The following is a 21,290-nucleotide window of genomic DNA, read 5'->3' as shown; positions in this document are numbered from 1 at the left end:
TGTCATCACTTGTATTAAAAATCTAATCAGGGAGTGTGTGAGACGATGTTCTTCCGCAGCAAAGAAAACAACAAAAACGGAGACGGTCCTGGGGAAGCCTGCTGTGGTGAAGCCGCTGCCAACACCTCCGCCGTCTCGACCCTCCCCGATAATTCACTCTTCCTTTTCTCCTCAACCCATAGAACCTGATGGGACTGTTGACCCACTGCTCAAACACACATTGGATGAGGGTCTCGAATTGCTTGCACCAGTGAAGGGGATGGAAAGAAATATTATCTAAACATTGCCTTGTTGGAAAATATTGGAATTTTTTTTAAACTTTCTTATTTTTACTCTGGCTTGCAGTTAGAACAAAATATATTCTTGTTTGTTGTTCATAAAGAACAATAGATATCCAAAAAATATTCTTACTTGTTGTTCATAATGAACCCTAGTTAGTTAAAAATATATGCATCTTTTTCGTGTGTAAAATAATTTTGTGCGAGTCGTTTTTGAAAAGTAATTTTGCTTCCTCATGACCTATAACTAAGTCATTATTGTTGAAATGTATCCACTATTCTACAGAGGGGTGGGGTGTTGGTGGGCCGGTTATGATGGTAGAGAGGGGGCTTTTCTATGAGGTTAGAAGGTGCGGGCAGAGCTTTCACGACGTTATGGCCCACTTGGAGCTGATCATAAGAGTGGACCACCTGTAGAAAAGACTCCTGCCTGCCATCCTGCCTATCCATGAATATCCCATCTCTCAAAAGATTGTGTAACTGTGGTGTTCCTTCTCCACTATGTTTCTAAGTAACAGAGGGGCAATTGTGGAGTTGTTGAACATCTCCCAACACTGAAAAACAGCCATTATTGGTGAAAATACTTTAAACGATCGAAAGTAACCTTTAAAAGTATAAAAAGGTGTTGTTTTCATTCTATTGATTCATCTTCAGAATGGAACATCTGGCTAGCAGAATGAGAAGATAATATATATTGTGATAAAGATCTGCCTGTCACATTAACCAAAAACAGATCTTCTTGCTGATGAAAGATCAATGCTTTGCCAGTCCGGGGAAAGAACACAGTAAGGGAGAGAGAGTTTTCTTTCTGTTACCTCAAAGGGAAAAGATTTCTGAGGATGGCATCTCAAATAGAAACCTGATGAAATGGGAAATCATGAAAACAGATGGTACTACAAGGGGGACAGAACAAAGTATATATATATATCAAGCTAAATTGCTGAGCGAGCCAGAGTTTGACTGAGCTGGTATACTGTAGGTATTCTGTGCTTTACTTACTCTCGTGTATACACTTTTTGGTGCGTATAAAAAGCTCTTCTTTATGACGATTGGTGTAGACATTGCTTGATTTCAATCAGCCGTGAAAACCTGATCTCGACACGGCTCCCCGAAAAATAAAAACATGCGACTGCTACATTGTGTGACCGTGGAAATACTGCGGCCGCCGTATAATAGCTAGTGGCCGTACATTTTGGAGACCCCACGGCCGCCGTGGCAAATGTGACTTAGGCCTGAGCACGCTCGTTCCGTGTGCGATTCCAAGCGGTTTAATCGCCGAGAACCGTCGGTCTCGATTGTCCCATTACAACGGCCACAGCAGTGGCCCTGCCAATTTTCCCCAGCATGCGACATGCTCAGTCAATGAAAGAAGGGATGCGAATGAACTGAAACATTTTACAAACAGGGTATATTTATACAATAATGGGGAACTAGGGAACACAGAAGAGCAGATTTAAACCGAATAAAGCAAGGCAATGCAAATATATACAGCACAAGCACTTAACAATTTTACTACTTAAAGACGGGGCATGCACACGCGCACGCACGCACGCACGCACGCACGCGCACACACACACACACACACGTGGACCCCAATGGTCTATATTTGGATCTCCAGCCCGGAGGACAGTTGGGCTGCAGATCAGTGGTAGCTGGCTACATGGCCGCGAATGCGCGGCTGGGTGTCCCCTTCTTCCCGGAGCTCCGGTCACCGTCGGACGGACCAGCGCAGCTGAACCCAACTAAGGTGAATGAAGGTCATCGCCCACGCTCACGATCATTCGGAGGAGGAGGCGGTGGATGAGGACGAGGACCAGGGCTGACGGTGACAAGGGCGGTGAAGAAATCTCTCTTCGTTTTGGTTCAGCTGTCTGCACTTTGATCTCGTTCCACCGCAGAAGGGGGGGGGGTATCTCCGCCCTCCCCGCTTCTCCACATCGGACGGCCTTCTGTGCAGACTCCCACCTCGCCCTGTCATTGGCCAGTTTTGGCACGCAAAAATCCTCGCCGTCCCTCTGACTGGCCAAAACGGATGGCAAACCCCTCGATTGGCAAGGTGGCGTGGTGACATCACTTGGACCGCCCTTCACAGAGTCGAGGAAGTCCGATTGGCCGAGCGACGGTCGCCCCACTCGTTGCACGCCGATTGGTCGAGAGCCGCCGCCTGGCTCCTCCCCGAACTCCGCCTTCTTCCAAATGACCGTCCCTCCAACAGGAAGCTGAGCAACATGTTTCTGCAGGGAGAATGCTCACGACCACCGCTGACGTCGGTCAGAGCTTGGTGAAAGAAGCGAAGTGAAGGTGATGCGGTGTCCTCAGCGTTGATGTCGGTGGTGTAAAAATAAACAAAAAGAAAACCTGACTATTAAAGTAACTCCACAGCGCACGAACATTTATTTACCCATTAGACCAGGGACGGGAGCTATCTATAAAACATGTACTTACAAATATAACTGATATAAAGGACCTGTATGTTGTGTGCTCATGGCTTCCAGATTCGCAACAATATCTCTTATTCATTGCGCAACACACCATTACACAAATGCCAAACAAAATACAGCACACAAAAAAAAACAAGTCCTGGTGAGGGTCTGCAATCTCTGATTGCTCTTTTTCTTGCTGTTTATACAGACTAATGGTAAACTACAGGGTATCACCAAAGTCATGGTGTACCTCTGAAAATTGCAGGTAAACCATGAAATTGCATATTTCCAACACATCAGTGCCACTGCGCACACGAGTCATAACTCCATGATACTGCTCAACAACGTGTTTGCAAACAGTTTAATTTCAAAGGACATTTGGCCAACGAGATTCCCCAACCTTTCATCTCCGGACTTTTAAATATCTTTGGGGAGCAATGAAAGGCATTGTTTATAAAGATAATCCCCATACCAGTCTTCAAGAACTACAGGACGCCATCACCAATATTTCTCAGGCTGAGTTGATGTATGTCTTTGCGTATATGTAAGGATGTGTGGATAGTCGGCTGCATGCATGTGGATGCCATTTTCAACACTTATTGCAATGGTAAAATATATCCTGGTGTGTTGGCGCAGTGGTTAGGGCAGCGGCTTGGGATCCAAAAGGTCCTGAGTTCAAGCCCCGTTGGGCCACTGAATTAATACTCCAGGGGGTTGACTCAGCCTGTCATCCTTCCGAGGTCGGCGAAATGAGTACCAGTGTACTGGGCTGGTGTATACCCCGGTTAAAATAGGTGTACCATATCCCTGTGTCGTAAGAGGCGACCAGGGTTGTGTCAGGAAGGGCATCCGCGTAAAACATGTGCCAAATCACTATGCGGATCATACGGATGATCTGCTGTGGCGACCCCAAACGGGAGCAGCCGAAAGAAGAAGAAGATTGCAATGGTAAAATATATTTCTTAACAATTATTCATAATTTTGTTTGCACATTCTCATGCACAGTGACTTTAGGGTTAGGATTGTTATGTTTGTGGGGTAAATGGAGTAATTTCATAAGAAGGATTATATTGTGCAGACAAAGATAGTATCGGACAAGTGGTTCCAAGTTATGGCCATTTATTTACCAAACCAATGACAGGACACGTTGCTGCGTAGGTGTAGCCGATGGGGAAAGGGTGCGTTCCCCATTACAGGTTACAACGTACGGACTTCCGGATAGTGATGACTTACTGTATTCTAATAATTTCTCGATTTCTTATGCACATTTGATTTATAGATAAACACAATGCCCCAATCCAGTCGTCGTTTACGACAGCGAAGGAACGGCCTGTGTAGTTGTTTGAAAGTTTTTTTGTTTGTTTGTTGCTTTTTTTCACGTACGGCCACGCACGTATGGCCACACACGTACGGGCACACTAGAGCAAAGGAACGGCCTGGGTGGTTGTTGTTTCTGGCACGCGGTTTGAAAGTTTGTTTTTTTTTGCACGTACGAGCACGCACTCGTTTCATTAAATCCCGTACTATTATTTGCAAAATCGAAGATTTTTCAAGTATATTGGTAAGTCGATTTTGTTATTCTGTCTGTCTGTGTTACCTACAGGTCACAATTTTAAACCAGTCTTCACGAAACTCCACCACATGGGAGAGTTTGTCATAAGGAAGAAGCCTATTGTTTCTGAGGTCAATAGGTCAAAAGATCAACATAGGCTAAAGGTCAACAACTGAGGTGAGATTTCTAAAATCCTCCATTTTAATCCAATTGAATTGAAATTTGAAGAGGATTTTCATTTCAGGTCACTAAATTCAACCACCAATTATTTTTGAGGTCCACATTGGCCAAAAGGTCAACATCAGTCGAATTTCTAAAAATCTCAATTTTCATCCAATTGATTTGAAATTTGAAGAGGATTTATATTTCAAATTACTAAATTCAAACAGCCAATTATTTTTGAGGTCAACATCGGCCCAAGGTCAACATAGAACAAAAGGTCAAAAACTAAGGAGGCATTTCTAAAATCCTCAATTTTCGTCTCATTGACTTGAAATTTGAAGAGGATTTGCATATCAGGTCACTGAATTCAACCACCAATTATTTGAGATAAACATCGGCCAAAAGGCCAACATAGGCCGAATTTCTAAAATTGACAATTTTCATCCGATTGACTTGAAATTTGAAGAGGAGTTGCATATTTGACCATTGAATTCAACCACCAATTATTTTTAGGTCAAATTTGTTTTATGGATTTTGAAAGTATCGTGCTCTGCACATCTTGTTCTTGTTTTCGTTTTCTTTTTCGTTGCTTGTGTTGTCTGTCGTGGGTTCGAATATAAACCCTTGTGCTTTCGTCTGTTACATGCCTTTGCCGCCCTCCCGTCCCGTGCGCGCCATAATCTCCGAGAATCTCGGCTGTAAGCCTCCAAAGGAAATTGTATGGCTATCCCTCTGGGTAGGGGCTAAACCCGCTGAAAAAAAAAAGTCAATTCCAGATCGATCCATCCTAAATTCAGGTAACGAGTGGGATGGAGGGGGTGGTGGACGAAGGGGGAGGAGATACAGCGCTCTATATTTGGAGCTCCAATACATCCTACCCCCTCTCCCTGCTTTTAATTTTTTTGTTCCATCATAATCGAATGGTGATTTTTTGGGGGTTGGGGGGATTTTATTATTGCCAAACCTCAGGAATTTGTGAAAGATATCAAACAAACTTACACAGATTATTTTTTGTATGTATATGTAATGCATGTGTATAAAATCTGGTCAAAATTAGTCAAAGTTCAGGGTCAATGTAATCCAAAACATGTAAAACACATATTAGGCCACAATTAGAAAATGTATTAAATCAAATTTGCGATGCACAACATTCAATCATGTAAAACATTGTCAAATTATCGAAATTATCAAATTTGATGTTTCCGTGGCAACTATTGTTTCTTTTGTTTGTTTTTTTGTATACCTTGTCAAGGCTCGTATGAGAACGAACACACAATGGACAGCAAGGAGAGCATGAGACAAGAGGAGCATGGTAAGGACAAAACAGTGGGGAACATAGACATTAGATCTGTGGAAAGGAGAAGGATTGGGGGGGGGGACATGGGGTATTCAAGATGGACACTACAGGGACTTTCAGGAAGGAAAGCAGGGAATTTGAAGGAGGTGGATTTGGGGTGGATAAACAAGGATAGAAAAGATCGAGGATTTGGATGGGGGACGATAGGATGTGGCGGTGATTAGCTGTTTTGAAGGCCTGGAGGGAAGAATGGGATTGAACAGAGTGAGGCAGTATATTCCAAAGGCAGAAAAAAAGAGGAATGAAAGAGTGAAGGTGAGCAGTGATTCGTGATTTTGGTAGTTTTACCAGAAGGGGGTTGTTGGCGGACCTTGAGCACCCTGCAGAAATATGGTGGGGACAAATCGCAGACAGAGCAGGAGGGGGCGAGACCGGAGAGGAGACGGTAGAAAAATAGAAAGACCACCGACCGGCCTGCGGTGAGAGAGTGAGAGGCTCAAAGACTCAACCTCATCATGGGAGCCACCAATGATCCGAAATGCCTTTCTTTCCAATGCGTGAAGCCGAGAGAGGTGAGAGGCAGGAGCTCCAGCCCAGATGGAAGAGCAGTACTCCATCAGGATGCGGACGAAAGCTTTGTATGTGGTCAGGAGCTCAGGTGGGCCGAGGAAGGACTTTGCACGACGAAGGATTCCCAGTCGGCGACTGGCTTTGGAGACCAGGTTTTAAATGTGGCTTTCCCAGGAAAGATCATGGCAGATAGCGAGACCCAAAAGCTTGAAAGAAAAGACTTCTTACAGAGGTTTGTTGAGTTGAGAAAGTAGATGGGGGGGGGGGGGCGGTTCCAAACGGACCTTTGGAGAGACAAAGTGAGTGTGAGATTTGTCAGGATTGAAAGACATGTTCCACGTGTTGGACCAGTTTGTGATTTTACCCAGATCTGCAGTGAGCGAAGAAGCTGCAGCTTGCCAGTCTGAGGGATGACAGATGGTACGGCAGAGAGTGGAGTCATCAAGAAAGAGATAAAGAGGATTTTCCAGAGAGTCAGAGAGATCATTGATGAAAACCAGAAAAAGAACAGAGGCCAGAACGCTGCCTTGAGGAACTCCAGCCTGCACAGGGAGAGGAGATGAAAGAACTCCATTTATGGCCACACGCTGACGGCGACAGGAGAGGAAGTTTGCGAGCCATGAGTGGAGATGGCCTTGGATACCATAGGAAGAGAGTTTGGTGAGCAGGGCAGGGTGCCAGACCGTGTCAAAGGCACGCGATATGTTGAGGGATATGGCTCTGATTTCATGTCTGGTATCGAGTACCTCCATCCACTGTTGGGAGAGCAGAAGCAGCATATCCAGGGTGGAGTGACCGGGTCTGAAACCAAATTGATGATCGGAAATCAAGCCATTGGAGAAGAGGAAGGATTTAATGTCTGAAGTGATGATGGATTCCATAACCTTGCTGATGATTAGGAGAAGGCTGATTGGTCTGTAGTTGCAGGGATCTATTTTTGCACCTTTTTGTGCAGGGCAGTGATGTTTGCTGATTTCCAAGCAGATGGCAGATGACATTGAGCAAAGGAGAGGATGAATGGAACAGAGAAAGGGTGAGCAAGAGCAGCAGAGCAGGTTTTTAGGACATGTGAGCTGATGCCATCTGGACTGGTTGCAGATTCTGAGTCGAGGTTTGACAGCAAGCTCTCCACTTTTTCAGAAGAAAAGGACACATAGTCCAGGGACAGTTGTGTGCAACTGGGTAAGATGGGTACAGAAAGCGATGGGTTTTGGACACAAGATTTTGATGCAAACACCGAGTTTAGGCATTCAGCCTTTCCACGTACGGTATCAGCAGTGCGGCCATTTGAGTTAAGGGAGGGGATGGAGAGGGACCATACACGAGAAACAGATTTTATTGGACGCCACCGCGATTTGGAGGAGGGAGAGAGGTTTGAGAGTTCGGACTTGAGCTTTGAAAGATGTTGTTTTCTGGCTCTCCTGAGGGTAGATACACACTTGTTCTGAGCTTGATGGAAGGAACTGAGATTACCCTCAGTTGGGTTTGCTTTCCATGAGGCAAAGGCAAGTTGTTTCAAGACAACTGCCTCACCACAAGCTTCAGTGAACCATGGGCAGGAGGAAGGTTTGGACAACTGAAGACGAGATGGGATAAATCTGTGCATGAGGGAGAGAAAGTTTCTTTTAAAGAATTCCGAGGATGAGTTGATGTTGGAGAAAGTAGCGATAGGAGACCAGTCTATAAGTTTGATAGCTGCTTGGAGACCCTGCCAGTCGGCTTGAGTGAAATGCCAGACTCAACGGTGCGAAGGTGGATCTCTGATAACAGTCAGAGACATGTCCACTTTGACAAGGACGTGGTCAGAAGAACAGCAGATATTTTCAGGGAAATTTGTCAAAATCAGATCCAGAAGAGATAGAGCACCATTGGTTGAGATCCGGGTTGGGAAGTTGACCGATTGAGTCAGTCCCAATGAGTCGAGAAGTCTTTTGCTGAAGTGCCATGAGGGGTGAGAGAGATACACCTCGCCAACTGTCATGATGACAATTGAAGTCACCACATATGAGGAAGAGAGAGTTCGGATGAGAAGATAGAAGTTGGTCGATGTTTTCGGACAGTGAGGTGTAAATGAAGTCATCACTGTTTGGTGGACAGTACAGTACACATATAAACATGAGGTGGGAGTGGAGGGGAAGCCGTAGCCAGAGGTATTCCTGGGGGTGTGGGGGAGTGAGGGCAATGCATGGAGAGTGAGGAATAGAGTCTTTGATGAAGTGAGCAACTCTGCGACCAGGACGAGGCTCAGGTCTGTCATACCGGAGGAGGGAGTAACCAGGGAGTCAGAGACGTCTTGAGGGAGAAATGTTTCGGTTGGGTAGATTATGTCTGGTTTGTCAGTGGTAACCTGTATGGAAAAATCTGAAAGGTTTGAGTGAAGACCCCGGATATTTGAGGTCCACACTGTTAATGAAGAGGGAGGGGAGGGGGATTTGGGTGCAGAGGATGGAAGGGGAGGAGGAGGGTTGGACATGGGAGGAGGGGGGGGAGGTAAGGAGAGTTGTTGAAAGAGTGTGGTGGGTTGCAGAATAGCTCGGGGAGGGGGCTGAATGAAGATGAGAAAAGGCTCTGTGGTGCTGGGGGAGAGGGGGGCAGGAGAGGGGGCAGAAGGCAGTTGAGAAGGTGGAGTGATGAGATGGAGGTGAGAGTGCAGGGGAAGGAGGCAGCTTTGTGAATACGAGTGGGGGAGGGCAACTTTGAGAAGGGGGAGTGAGGGGGTGAATGGTGGGAGAAGGGTGAGTGTGGAGAGTTGAGGAAGAAGAGTGAGTGGGGAGAGTTGAGGGAGAAAGGTGAGGGGGGGAGTTTTTGAGAAAGGTGAGAGAGAAGCTTGGAGGGAGAAGAGTGTGATGGTTGCTTTGAGGAGGGGTGAGAGGGGTGAGTTGGCACTGAAGTTGGAAAAAAAAAGAATGGTTGATGGAAAGCGAACATTCACAGTAAACTGGGGTTTTAAATTTTTTTTAGGTCAGAAATGGGATTGAAGACATTTCCTGAGGGATGCAATAAAGGCGCATTACAAGAATGGAGAGAAGAAACGCTGCAACAGTTGGATTTTTTAGGCTCGGTATGAGGGAAAGGTCGAATTGAGAGCAGTCTGTTGAAACACAAGAAGAATAGTGAATTATGATATCGTAATGAGTACCACTTGAAAGAGAAAGATGAAGCATTATAAGAGATCGTTTTTATTATTATCTATATATTAATACTGAAGGACCAATTTTGTGCTCCTCCTGGCGGGCGCGTCACGTTTTTCTCGGTACTGTGACCTGGACTGAAAGAAACATGGTACCTGTAAGAGTGCATCGCACGTAGTGGCAATTGTCAAACTTCAACTCTGAAGCAGAATAAACACTTTTCGTTTTACATTCGTTTACATGGCGACGTGTGACGTCACCGCTGAAAGGCGTCAGGACGTCATGACATAATCGGTTATTCGCTGACGCCATTACGTCCGTCGTCAGCAAATTACTGCCGAGAGGTGTAATTATGAATTCCACTCCTTCAAAATAGCGTCTGCAATGTAAAATCCTCTTCTGCACATGGTGACTACCTCAGAATGTGAAGTGGACACAAAAAATGTAACAAGAGACATTGTACAGTAGACACCACTTTATAAATCCACTATGGGACCACGCCGTTTGGATTTATTAACCGGCTGGATTTATTAAGCGGAGAACCTATTTTCAGCCACCGACTGGATGGATAAGACAAAAAGCGAATGTCGGTAAACACTGCTTTATGCTACAAAAACATTGATTTATCAAACGGTGACAAGGGGATTGTTCAAATGAATCTCTCCAAGGTCGCTTGCTTGGGAGGGAAGGTTTTGCGCAAATGTTCCTTTATTGAATCCGTCACGTGGTGAAAATCGGGATGGGCAAAACCTGAAAGCTGCATCCCCTGTCCAATTTGGCGAGTGCCGTCTGCATCTCTGCCGCTGTTGGCATCGGCTCGGGTTCGTCGTCGCTTTTTTCCCTTGGCTATTGGGATTCGGGGTCGGAGGGATTCGAGCGGCAGCGGGATTCGAAGTCAGTCACCAGTTACTGTTGGTTTTTTTTTTTTCACTCTGCGGCAGCGCATACTACATCAAGCTTAGGTTGAGATCTCGCACGTGCCAAGCAGGTGGTTTTATTAAACGGCGGATTTCTCGATGTAAAATTCCGTTCCAACTCATTTTGGTCACAATCAGCGGCTGGATTTTAGAACCGTGGATTTATAAAGTGGTGTCTACTGTATCTTCTATTTATATATTAATACTGAAGGACCAATTTTGTGCTCCTCCTCGCGGTCGCGTCACGTTTTTCTCGGTACTGTGACCTGGATTGAAAGAAACTTCGTACCTGTAAGAGTGCATCACGCATAGTGGCAATAGTCAACTTTCAACTCTGAAGCAGAATAAACACTTTCCGTTGAGATGGGGGCGAGGAGTGAAGAGGCGGGGGGCAAGGAAAGCAAATTGAAAGCGGGAGACGGGGAAATGGGGTGGGGGCTGGGTTGAATGAGGCGGAGTTGAGTGTGAGGGGGTGGACAGGGGGGGGGGGGCCCGGGGGCAAGTGGGGCGTGGAATTAAAAGACGGGGGGCAGGGAGTGAAGAGGCGGGGTTGGGGTAATTACATTTTTTGGGCGGGGGTAAGCAAATTGAATGGGGGCAAGGGCACCCTGTCCAGTCCATGTCCCTTGAGTGTGTGTGAGCTGGTGAGGGTGGTTGAATGAACGGAATCCGTCTGTGACGGGGTTTCAGCTAGTTATTATTATTTTTTGAGAGAGTTTTCATCAGATTTGGTGAAGGCAAGGTTGTAGAAAAAATCGTGAGGTGAATGGTGAACTTGGATCGGTAACCACAGAGGGTGGAAAGAGATCGCGTGGTTCCCGGAGAAGCACATGGCTATGGGGGGTGTATAGTGAAAAGTTCCTTGACTTTTAGCTCTCATACGAACCTCGACAAGGTATGCAAAAAAAAAAAAGTGAATTTGTTTATTTTAAATGAGGATTGTGTAACATTCGGAAAAGGGAAGGTTGAAGTAAAATTGTGGAGGTGTATGGTGAAATTGGAACGGTAAATGCAGAGTGAAGCTGCTGGGTCGATGAAAAGTATCAGGAAGGGGGTGGAGAGAGAGACACATGGTTATAGGAGGTGTATAGATCGAAAGGATACAAGGAAATTATTAATTTGATAGATTTTTGAGGATTAGGTAAGATTTGGGAATGGTAGGTTGTCGGAAGAAATGGTGAAGGTAATGGAGAGAGTGGGTCAGCGAAGATAGAAGATAGAAGATCGGTAGAAGAAGAATCGGGATTCGTGGATATAAAGGGAGGAAGGTAGTTGTTTTGTTTTTTCTTTTAAATTTAAGACAAGAAACAAAATGTTTAGTTGGGAGGGATAGGGAGATTGGGAAAGTGGGGAAAATAGGAATTTTGGTAATAGGGAGAGAATACAAATAAAAACGATCGTCCACCGCGAGGGGAAGGATGGGTCGGCCTCAAGGAACCCGGAAAGACAAGGTCGACGAAAACTCACAAAATAGCACGATTTTTGAAACAAAACCGAACTAGGAACACACAGAAACATGAAGGTGAGAGAATAGACAGTTAAACGGGACAAAATCGACTGAAGACTTAACTTTGAGAAAGTCGGCAGAGACCCCTGAGAGAACCAGCCGACGCTCCAAACCCAGAACTGGAAGTTTATTTGGATTTCACAAGTATAGTGCTATGCACGACATACAGTATATTTTTTTGTTTTAATCACCAATGATAGTTCTTCTGAGCGAACCGCCATTGTCTACAAGGTAAACATATTCCACATGTCATGGTCTGAATCATCACTTTACATTGACTTCCTGTTTCTACCAATACACACTCCAAAAAAAAATCCTCATTTGAGGTGAGACATCTACGAACCCTTCTCGATGCTATTTAATCTCGCTTTCCCTTCCTCTTCTTGCTGTTTTAGTTTGTATCCTGCTTGTTCAAATCGTGTCCTCCTCTCATTCTTCCTCATGCCCATTATTTCTCCAAATGTCCCTCCACCCTGCTGTTGGTATGTTTCCCCCCTTTCCACCATGGTGTTTTTTTTTTGGGGGGGGGGGTTGTTCAGTTATGTTCTGGTGCACTTTGTGTTCTAAATCTTCAAGCTTCAGCTTCATCCTTTGAGAAATAAAATGAGTGTCATCTCAGATGATTTTAAACAAATATTTTTTTAAAGCAAAAGGAAGACTGGTTGATAAGCTGTCCACCCATGAATAAACAGAACGTTCATCAATTTCCTGAAAGACAACTAGATCATCAGAAAAAGCCAGGAAAATGGAAAATTTTAAATCACACTTCAAAGAAACAGTTGAATGAGAAATTTCCCGAAATGGAAGGTGAGAGCAAGACCATTGAAAGATGGATTTATTTTATTCAATGTAGTGTGGATGAGTGCAACAGCACCATTCATCCCTTAACAAAGAAAAAATCCTCAGAAACATTTACAACTAGAAGGACACTCGGTTGAGCACATACCTCCACCACGCAATGCCTGATCAAGTAAAATATATCGGGCCAATTAAATTTTTGAAATACCATGCAATACATCGTTTTTGGCCTCATCTCTCAATGGTGAAGAATCACTTTAAAACTTAAAACACTCATATCCAGATCTTCACCAAAATCGAATCAATTTGTCCTCGTCACACACGCAACCTGTCCACCAAGTTTCCTCCGAATCCGTCAATAACTTTTTGAGATATCCTGCACACAAACAAAGACAGACAGGGGTGAACAACAACCTCCTTCCACCTTGGGTGACAGATGTAAAAACAGAACATGAAAAACAACTTCGTTAAAAGAAACCAAAATTCAAGGGGGTGATATTGTAAGAATTTGTTGATGAAAATCCAATTTATAAAAAGATTATACCAGAGGATGAGCCAATTAAACATGTTAACAATGTCGATGCCATACCCTGGACTCACAAATTGTATGATTTTAATGGAGAGGAGATTTTGGTTTCTTAATGAACAGGAGCACCAGAAAACTAAACTTTGGTGAGTTGAGGTGTATGACGATTCGATTTTTGAAGTCTAACGATCAGAGGGTTGCTGCAAGACACGCACATTCTGTAGTTGCAGGGGAAGGTCAGAGGGCTGAGAAAGCATGGGAAGGGTGACGAGAGGAGAAAAAAAAAATAGGTGATGCGATGCGATAGCAACCCTTGTGCTTCAGCCTCACCAAGGGAGTTTCCAATAACGATGAGCTTTCGATTCCACAGAATCCACATGAGACAGATGTGATGCTGGGATGCTAACTCACAGGAGATAGCAGTACTCCTTTGAGGTATGCACAAAGGCATGGTAGACCGGGAGTAGCTCTGATTTTTCACAGAAAGACTTGGAACGACGGAGGATGCTGAGTCAGTGTGGCTTTGGAGGCTAGCTTTGCTATATGGGCAGTCCATGAGGTGTCATGGCTGATGATAAGGCTCATAATTTCAAGAGACAATCATTGAAATCGATAGGTGGGGGTTTTTTCACGATTTAAGGACATGTTCCATTTATTAGACGAGCATCAAATTATTTCTAGATTAGCAGAGAATGACATACATTCAAGCTGCCCAACAGTTGGATGGAGGTATTGTACAACACTCATGGAGTCATCAGTGCAAAACAAGAGGGTTTCCACAGTATCGAAGAGGTTGTTTATTTTTATGAGGAACAAGACTGGGCCAAAGACACTGTCTTTCAGGTGTTCCAGCCTCCATGGGGGGATCAGAGGAGAGGGAGGGTTCCATTGATAGCAACAAACTGACTGCTCGAGTGGAGGTTAGAAATTCAGGAATGAAGGTGGCCTTGTATGCCACAGACACAAAGCTTAGCAAGCAGAGCAGGATATCACACTGTCAAATGCCTGAGATATGTCAATGGAGATGGTTCATGCATTTGGTTTCAGATTTTTCTCTTCGGTCCATTTTGGAGAAAGAAACAGCAGCTCATGTTCATAGTGTAGAGTGAAAGAAAGATTCCAAAGCAATGTTGAAGATCAGGCTGTTTGATAAGATGAAAGACCATTTTGGCAGCAGTGATGGATTTCATGACTTTGCTTATAATTGGAAACAAGCTTAATGGTCTGTAGTTGATAGCATCTATTTTGTACCCTTCTTGTGGAGGGGAGTGACATTTCCTAACTCCTAAGCAAATGAGATGCAGCCAAAGAACAACAGGATGAATAGTACAGACACAGGAGAAATAAGAGCAACAGAGCAAAGAACATGGATCCAACATTTTACTTCTTTTTCTCCATCTTACTAAAATATGAATGTTTTCTTCCATCTGCATAAAAATTACAAATCTGCTCCAGCTTAAAATCAGAAGATGGCCGAAACATCAGTTCATGGTCTCATAACATGAGGTTTGGTATCCTGCAACTCACTGTTAGCAGGCCTAACTGCTTCTTACACTGTTGAGCTCCAACAGCCGATTCAGAATATGGCAGAAAAGCTCATAACTTATCACAGCACTCCAATCCTAAAGATATTTCCTGAACTCAGATTAAGCTATTCCATAGATTTTAAAATATTGATGATAAACTATAACGCCAAAATTAAATTTGCCCGTGCCATCATGTCTGACATAGTCAATTATACAATTGGAAGAATGATGTGGTCGAACAACTTGAATGTTCAGGTAGTTAGTTGCTCGCAATAGGATGAAGAGTCATAGCAAAGACATAAAAATGGTATGTGCTGCTTCCTTTCTCGATGATCAGCATTTAAAGGATAGAAGCATGGACAATCCTCCGAGGTTGGCATCCATGGAGGAGAAAGAAATTCCTCCTTTAGAAATGCCCTGCTGAGTGCAGTGAGAAAGGCAGCGCAATTGTTGTGGTGTAGCTGGTACCCAAAGTGCCCCAGGAAGTGACGGCACTTCCCCCAAGCTCGGTGGCTGTGTTCGTCTCATCGAATAGTCTTGTGTTGTCTCGAGTTTTCATCTGTATGTTCATGAGTGAGGTGTGTGGCAGCTCCACTATGAGCCTTAGATCCCATATTAAAAAAAGGAAAAAAAAAGACTGAAAGCAATCTTGAGATGGGATAAACTAGTGAAATAAACTTCCATTTAACACATTCACAATCTCATCAATTACAGATTTAAAACTTAATTAAACACCATTTCTTTTTTTTCCTTTTTACACTTCCTTTTCCTTCAGTATTTTTTTCCGATTCTTACCGCTTTATACTTGTAAAGCGTCATAATAGTTATCACGTTATCCAGTTCTGTCAAGTCATGGGTGACTTGTGGTAACAATCATGATCGATACTGTATAATAGACCGATTGAATATTCATCGATTTGACGCGAATTTTGCGTCCACTTTCCAATTTTAAGGTTTTGAAACATTTCTTTTCCACTAGACACGGTGATAAAATGGTTGCAGCATCCGCTCTTAATCGCGGAGGTCGGTAGTTCAAACCTCGGCCAAGTCATACCAAAGGCTAAAAAAAAAACAAAGGTACATGCTGCTTCCTTGCTTGATGCTCAGTATTTAAAAGGAGAGAGCACAGCCAGACAACACTAGGAATGCAATGGTAACCCATCCAGTATAAACCGTGCCAAGAAACTGCTTCGGCAGCATCAACACTCTGTAAAGAGTGTGGTATATCAAATCAAATCAAACTTATTTTCCAACTTGTATCCAAGTGTATGCTCAGTTTCGGGTCACGTCAGATTTGGGAGCAAGAGCTGGAGAAGCACGTTGCCACATCCACTTTCCGCTGGTACTCCAGGGGCTTCAGTCTGCCCATCCCCCAGGTAGATGCCTGGCCCATCCCCATCACCTAGATATGCCGATGAACCAGCTGTAACCATGAGGCATGTGGTCAGCCCATTGGCTTCCTCCACTCACGAGGCGCCCTCGCTGACAGAATCTGGTGAGCAGGATCAGCGTCAGGAAAAACAAGCCACATGTCCATACAGCCACAGCTGACGCTCATGGACAATACAGGTAACAAACCTTATCCGAGTCTCTCTCAGCAAACGCTCGTCGGACACAAATTCTGACAAGCGATAGCCAAGGATTCTCCGAGGTGACTTGGTACCGAAGGAGGCAAGTCTTTGTCTCAGATCCTTGGTCAGAGTCCAAGTCTCACATCCATAGAGCAAGACTGGAGCACCAGGGACTTAAAGACTCGGACTTTCATCCTCCAACACAGGTTCCGACAGCACCACACCCCATGATACAGTGAATTCATGACTCCTCAGACCCGACCCAGGCATCTATCAACCTCTGGCGCACAACATGCGGAGACATGAATATCACTGCCAAAATAAGTGAATCTCTCTGTGACCTCAACATCCTCATCAGAAACAGGTACAGACAAGATAGCAGCATCTAATATGTCAATGAAAGCCTGGATCTTAGTTTTGACCCAGGAGACCCGTAATCCCAGCAGCTCCGACTTCATTCAGTGGCAAGGGCCCCAATCAGGATATCCAAAGTATCCGCAAAGATGACTGCGTCATCTGCGAAATATAGGTCAGATTCCCAAATGATGCACCATGCAATGCACAGATCCGTCTATAAGCAGGACGAGAATCACTTGACTACAGGTGATGCTCTTTCCCTTCACAGATTTCTCGCATATAAGCCTCCTTGTCCACCCTCGGTGAATACAGTTTTATGCTTCAGCTCCCTGAACAGCTCAGTTCTGCCATTAAGCCTAGCCCTGTGACTCTGGTCAAGGGTATCCAGTGTCTGCTGGGATACAAAGTTTCTCTTCACCTAATCAACCAGTCTTGAGTGCAGCATCAAATGTCTCCTTCAAAGTGAGATCTCTCCCTTCAGAGCATTTTCAGAGACCAGAGAGTAATGAATCCACAGTCTCATAATACACTCATTGACATTTGCTACCTCAATTATCATGGAAGTCAGCTTTGGGCATGGTTACCATCAGAGTGACCAAGGCAGTCATTGGTCTAACCACCCACCATTATCTCACCACAATCCTGTCTCCGAACCTCAGAGAGTGATGCAATACTGATGTTCAAACGCTGGAGCTCAGATGACAGCAGAAACAGATGGTCATCTTCTCTTCTCGTGAGAACATTCCAAGTACCAACCCGAAGGAACCGCCTCAAGTTAATCCAACAAGACCGTGGTCTCAGCACCACTTTTAACAAATACTACCATAACCTGACCAAACTAGTTTTCACCATGATTTTCGTCGCATCATCAAAGAATGGGGGTCCCGAAGGCTCTGCTCCAATTCCGTCATCCGGTGTGCTGCCCTGAGAAGAGCAGCTGCACAGGAAGTACTCCCACGGAGTTGGTTCTTCTTGGTTTTAGTTGTGTTTTTTGTGTATGTTGTGGAATGAAGTGTTTCACAGTGGCCAGAGTGCAAATCCTGCCACCAACTTCCGAGAAAGAGGTACCCAACCACAGGACGACGGCCACAGACAGTTGGGGACCAGATATGGTTGGATGTTGGCTCACATGGAGCTCTTCTGCCTTTTGACAGCTTTTGTTTTTAAACCTGCTGGGTGTCCGTATCCATACACCCTCAACAGGAAACTAGGAGGAGGAGATGGTTTAATCGCAGACAACCCAACCATGAAACAGGTTAGTACAGGCTCATTTTGGTACAACATATATTCCACTCCCACCAAGTGCAATTTTCAAGTATGATTTCATGAAATTTTAATTTTGAATACATCAATCTTTCCTTTAAATAGAAGCTTCTGTCTATGGCAAGGTCAGGGAAAAATGAGTGGGAAAGGAAGGGGGGCAGGGGGATCATGGGGGGAAGAGAGAGTAGCACTCTCATACTTGATGGTTTTGCTAAAATAGAAAGTACCAAATTCTTGCATGCTCTCAGCATCCATGTCATCCAGGAAGAAGAAGCCACATTTTGCCGAGCGATGTACTTCAAAGCAAAGACCCAGACAAACATCATCAATCAGCTCAGCAAAGATGTCCTGTGTCAAGCCCTGAGTAGGACAAATACAAAGGTTAAAAAAAAAACATCGAAAAGTACTTTTATAACACTATACAGTGCTCAACGGTAACATTTCAGAATTTCGGTTGCCCGGAAAAAGAAAAAAAATTCACCTGTTTTCTGAATAACCATCACTGCAACAAATGGATAATTACACACGCCAATAGCTGTAAAATGGGAGAGAGCTCACAGTGCTCATAGAAACAGATAAACATGATTGTTGAACATGAGTCACCCCCCCCCACCCTCCCCTTCCATGTCAGAACCAGTTTATGGGGACTACACACACACTCCCAGCTTCCCCACACCCCACATCCCTATGTCCGATCAACAGCTCCTCCTCCCATTCCTAACTGCGTGGACATCAAACATCCGAAGCCTACAATCCAAACTGACATCTCTCAATCCAGGCTGCTGCCGATAAACTGGACATCATCTTTCAGAATCCTTACTCCCACAAGATGTCTGTGACTCCTTAGTGTCTCTCCCTGGCTATAGCCTCCTGGGGTTTGATCGACCTGAACCTTGTCCTGGAGATGGAGTTGCACTGTACATCAAGAACTCCATTTCTCACTCTCTATGTACTGTTCTTACACCTCCCAAACCCCAAGAGTACCTATGGCTGTAGCTTCCCATTCACTCCCACCTCATGCTTGTCTGTGTTCTACCATCTGTCCTCTCAACAGTGACGACTCCATCTACATCTCTCAGATGACATGGACAAACTTTTAACCACCCATCCCAACTCTCCCTTCCTCACGCGTGGTAATTTCAATTGTCACCTTGCTAATTGGCTGGATGTTGGTATTACACATTACATAGTTTTGATTGGGACATCTGCCCTTTGCAGGAAAGCCATATTCCACAAGGTGAGTATGGATACCTCCATGAAAATTGGCAGTAAAGAGTCGTATTGGTCTGGATGCAATACTAACAGTGCGGTAGGATTAGGATCCCTCATTAAAAGCCGGGATGTCGAGGTCCTGAGTTTAGACCAAATTATTCCAGGGGGATTGGCCTCACTCAGGATTGGTTGTGTCATCAACCTCCCTGACCCTGGTCAATGTGTACGTCCCTCAGAGTGCATGGGAAAGAGTGGAGTTCTTGCGCCAGTTGGAGCTCCTCCTTTCTTTCTCTGCCCCTTTGAATGTTGGGGGTGACTTTAATATAGATGTGGCCAGAATGGCCCAGGATTCGGTGATGTTGTTCAGTACAAGACATGTTCAGGATTTCAGGTTGAGAGGCACGGGTACGCAAAGGAGTAACATAAGCCTGGACCAACCAACACAGGTGGTACCAGTCAGGCTAGGATCGAATACTTCCTATTATTATAATATTTATTTACACTTCGTTTTCGATTTTACACCAATGTTGACAATAAAATTCTTCTTCATCTTCTTCACAGAATACCTTTTAGCTCTTTTTTTTTAATGGTAGCCATTTTTTCACCAGACATAAGCATGCCAAATGCAGACCTCATGGGTCTGACATCTTGTGTGTCTTCGTGACCACATCGGCACTTTCAGTGAAAGAAACGACCACGAAATGTCTGCACGGCAGCCATGACTTCTGTCAAAGTCGGGAATGTCTATCCAGGGTCCATTTTCCAAATTTGAACAAGACACCATCAATGTGTTCCACATGGGTTGTGCAATGTTTTTTAAAATGCCGATAAAACCTTCTGACCCCTGAAGTGAAATAAACAGCCGCTGATTTTCTCTGTTGAGACCACGGCAGTCAACAATGGCACAGAGTAATGCTATGCACAGCAGACATAAAATGGTCGCCCGGAAGTCGATCCTCGCCAAAATTTAAAAAAATTGGGGTCGGCAGGAATTATTGGGGTAGGTTGGGTTACTGGAAATTCAACTTTTTTTTTTTTTTTTTTTTTTAGGCCGAACGAGATGGGGTGCGTGCTCAGCACTCTGAATTCTGGAAACTTAACCGTCACCTTTTGTGGGATTGCAGTTTAATGCGTTCCTACGTTCGGATGCACAGGGATTGGCAAACGATTATATGCCTCTTTCTTATGTTACTTCAATAGCCTGGTGAAAGGGGGGGGGGTGGGGGTGAAACGTAGGACTGCAGTGCTTTTCGGTACGGCTGGTCAAATGAAGACGTACCTCCCACACTTGCATAAAAACTCTGCAAAGGGGTCCGACATGTCCGAAAAGATCCACTGGGTTAAGCGGAAGATTTTTTTACCTCCTCAAAGCCAAGGCAAGGACCGTCATCCACCAAAGTGCTTTGTTGACGAATGTGATAAATGATCAAAAATAGATGGACACTCGGTACAGCGCACACCTCTGCCACAATGCCTGATCCAGTAGAACATATCTGGCCCAATAAACTTTTGAAAAACCATGCTAGATATCGTTTTTGGCCCTATCTCTCAATAGTGAAGAATCACAGTAAAAAATTTTAGTGTCTGGATCCAGATCTGGATCTTCACCAAAATCTAATCAATTCATCCTCGTCACACACCCAAACTGCCCACCAAATTTCATCCGAATTCGTCCACAACTTTTTGAGATAACATGCACACAAACATACAAACAAGAAGGTGTGAGGCGATAGGTAGCCTGACAGCTATAATTAAAATCATGCAAATGACATCACTGTCACCTTCACCTTTGACATAGTCAACAAACATTGACAGACTCACTTTAGTCCATCAGAATCTTCTGGCGAAGTTTGACGAAGATGACTGAAAGCATTTGCGAGTTATCGCACTCACACACAAATACACAGTGCCTTCAGAAAGTATTCACACCCCTAAACTTTTGTCACATTTTGTTGTGGTACAACCTGAATTTAAAATGGATTAAATTTAAACTTTTTGTCACCGATCTACACAAAATACCCCACAATGACAAAGTGGAAATGTGTTTTTAGAATTTTTTACAAATTCATTAAAAATTCAAACCTGAAATGTCTTGCATCAATAATGATATTCAGCCAACCCCTTTGCGATATCGTATTCAACCCCTTTGCTACAACACTACAAATTGAGCTCGGGAGCATCCATTTTCCTTTGATCATCC

General features: G+C 44.3%; 1 protein-coding gene across 5 annotated transcripts in view; it reads right to left on the bottom strand.

Moving 5' to 3' along the window:
* ATXN7L3 (ataxin 7 like 3) overlaps positions 1 to 21,290 on the bottom strand; it is a 109,480-nt gene that overhangs the window by 83,157 nt on the left and 5,033 nt on the right. For 4 of the 5 annotated variants that reach the window (XM_085874661.1, XM_085874662.1, XM_085874657.1 and 1 more), the window contains exon 2: positions 18,106 to 18,238. The exons of the other annotated variant lie outside the window; for it this stretch is intronic. In XM_085874661.1, the coding sequence (XP_085730787.1) occupies positions 18,106 to 18,238 (133 nt within the window). The remainder of the gene's footprint in view (positions 1 to 18,105; positions 18,239 to 21,290) is intronic. 5 annotated transcript variants of the gene reach the window in all.

This window comes from Eptatretus burgeri, chromosome 3 (genome assembly GCF_056783735.1).
Source record: "Eptatretus burgeri isolate ZD-2024b chromosome 3, Ebu_testis_v1, whole genome shotgun sequence".
Lineage (NCBI taxonomy): Eukaryota > Metazoa > Chordata > Myxini > Myxiniformes > Myxinidae > Eptatretus > Eptatretus burgeri.
This window is presented reverse-complemented; position numbering and strand designations above follow the sequence as displayed.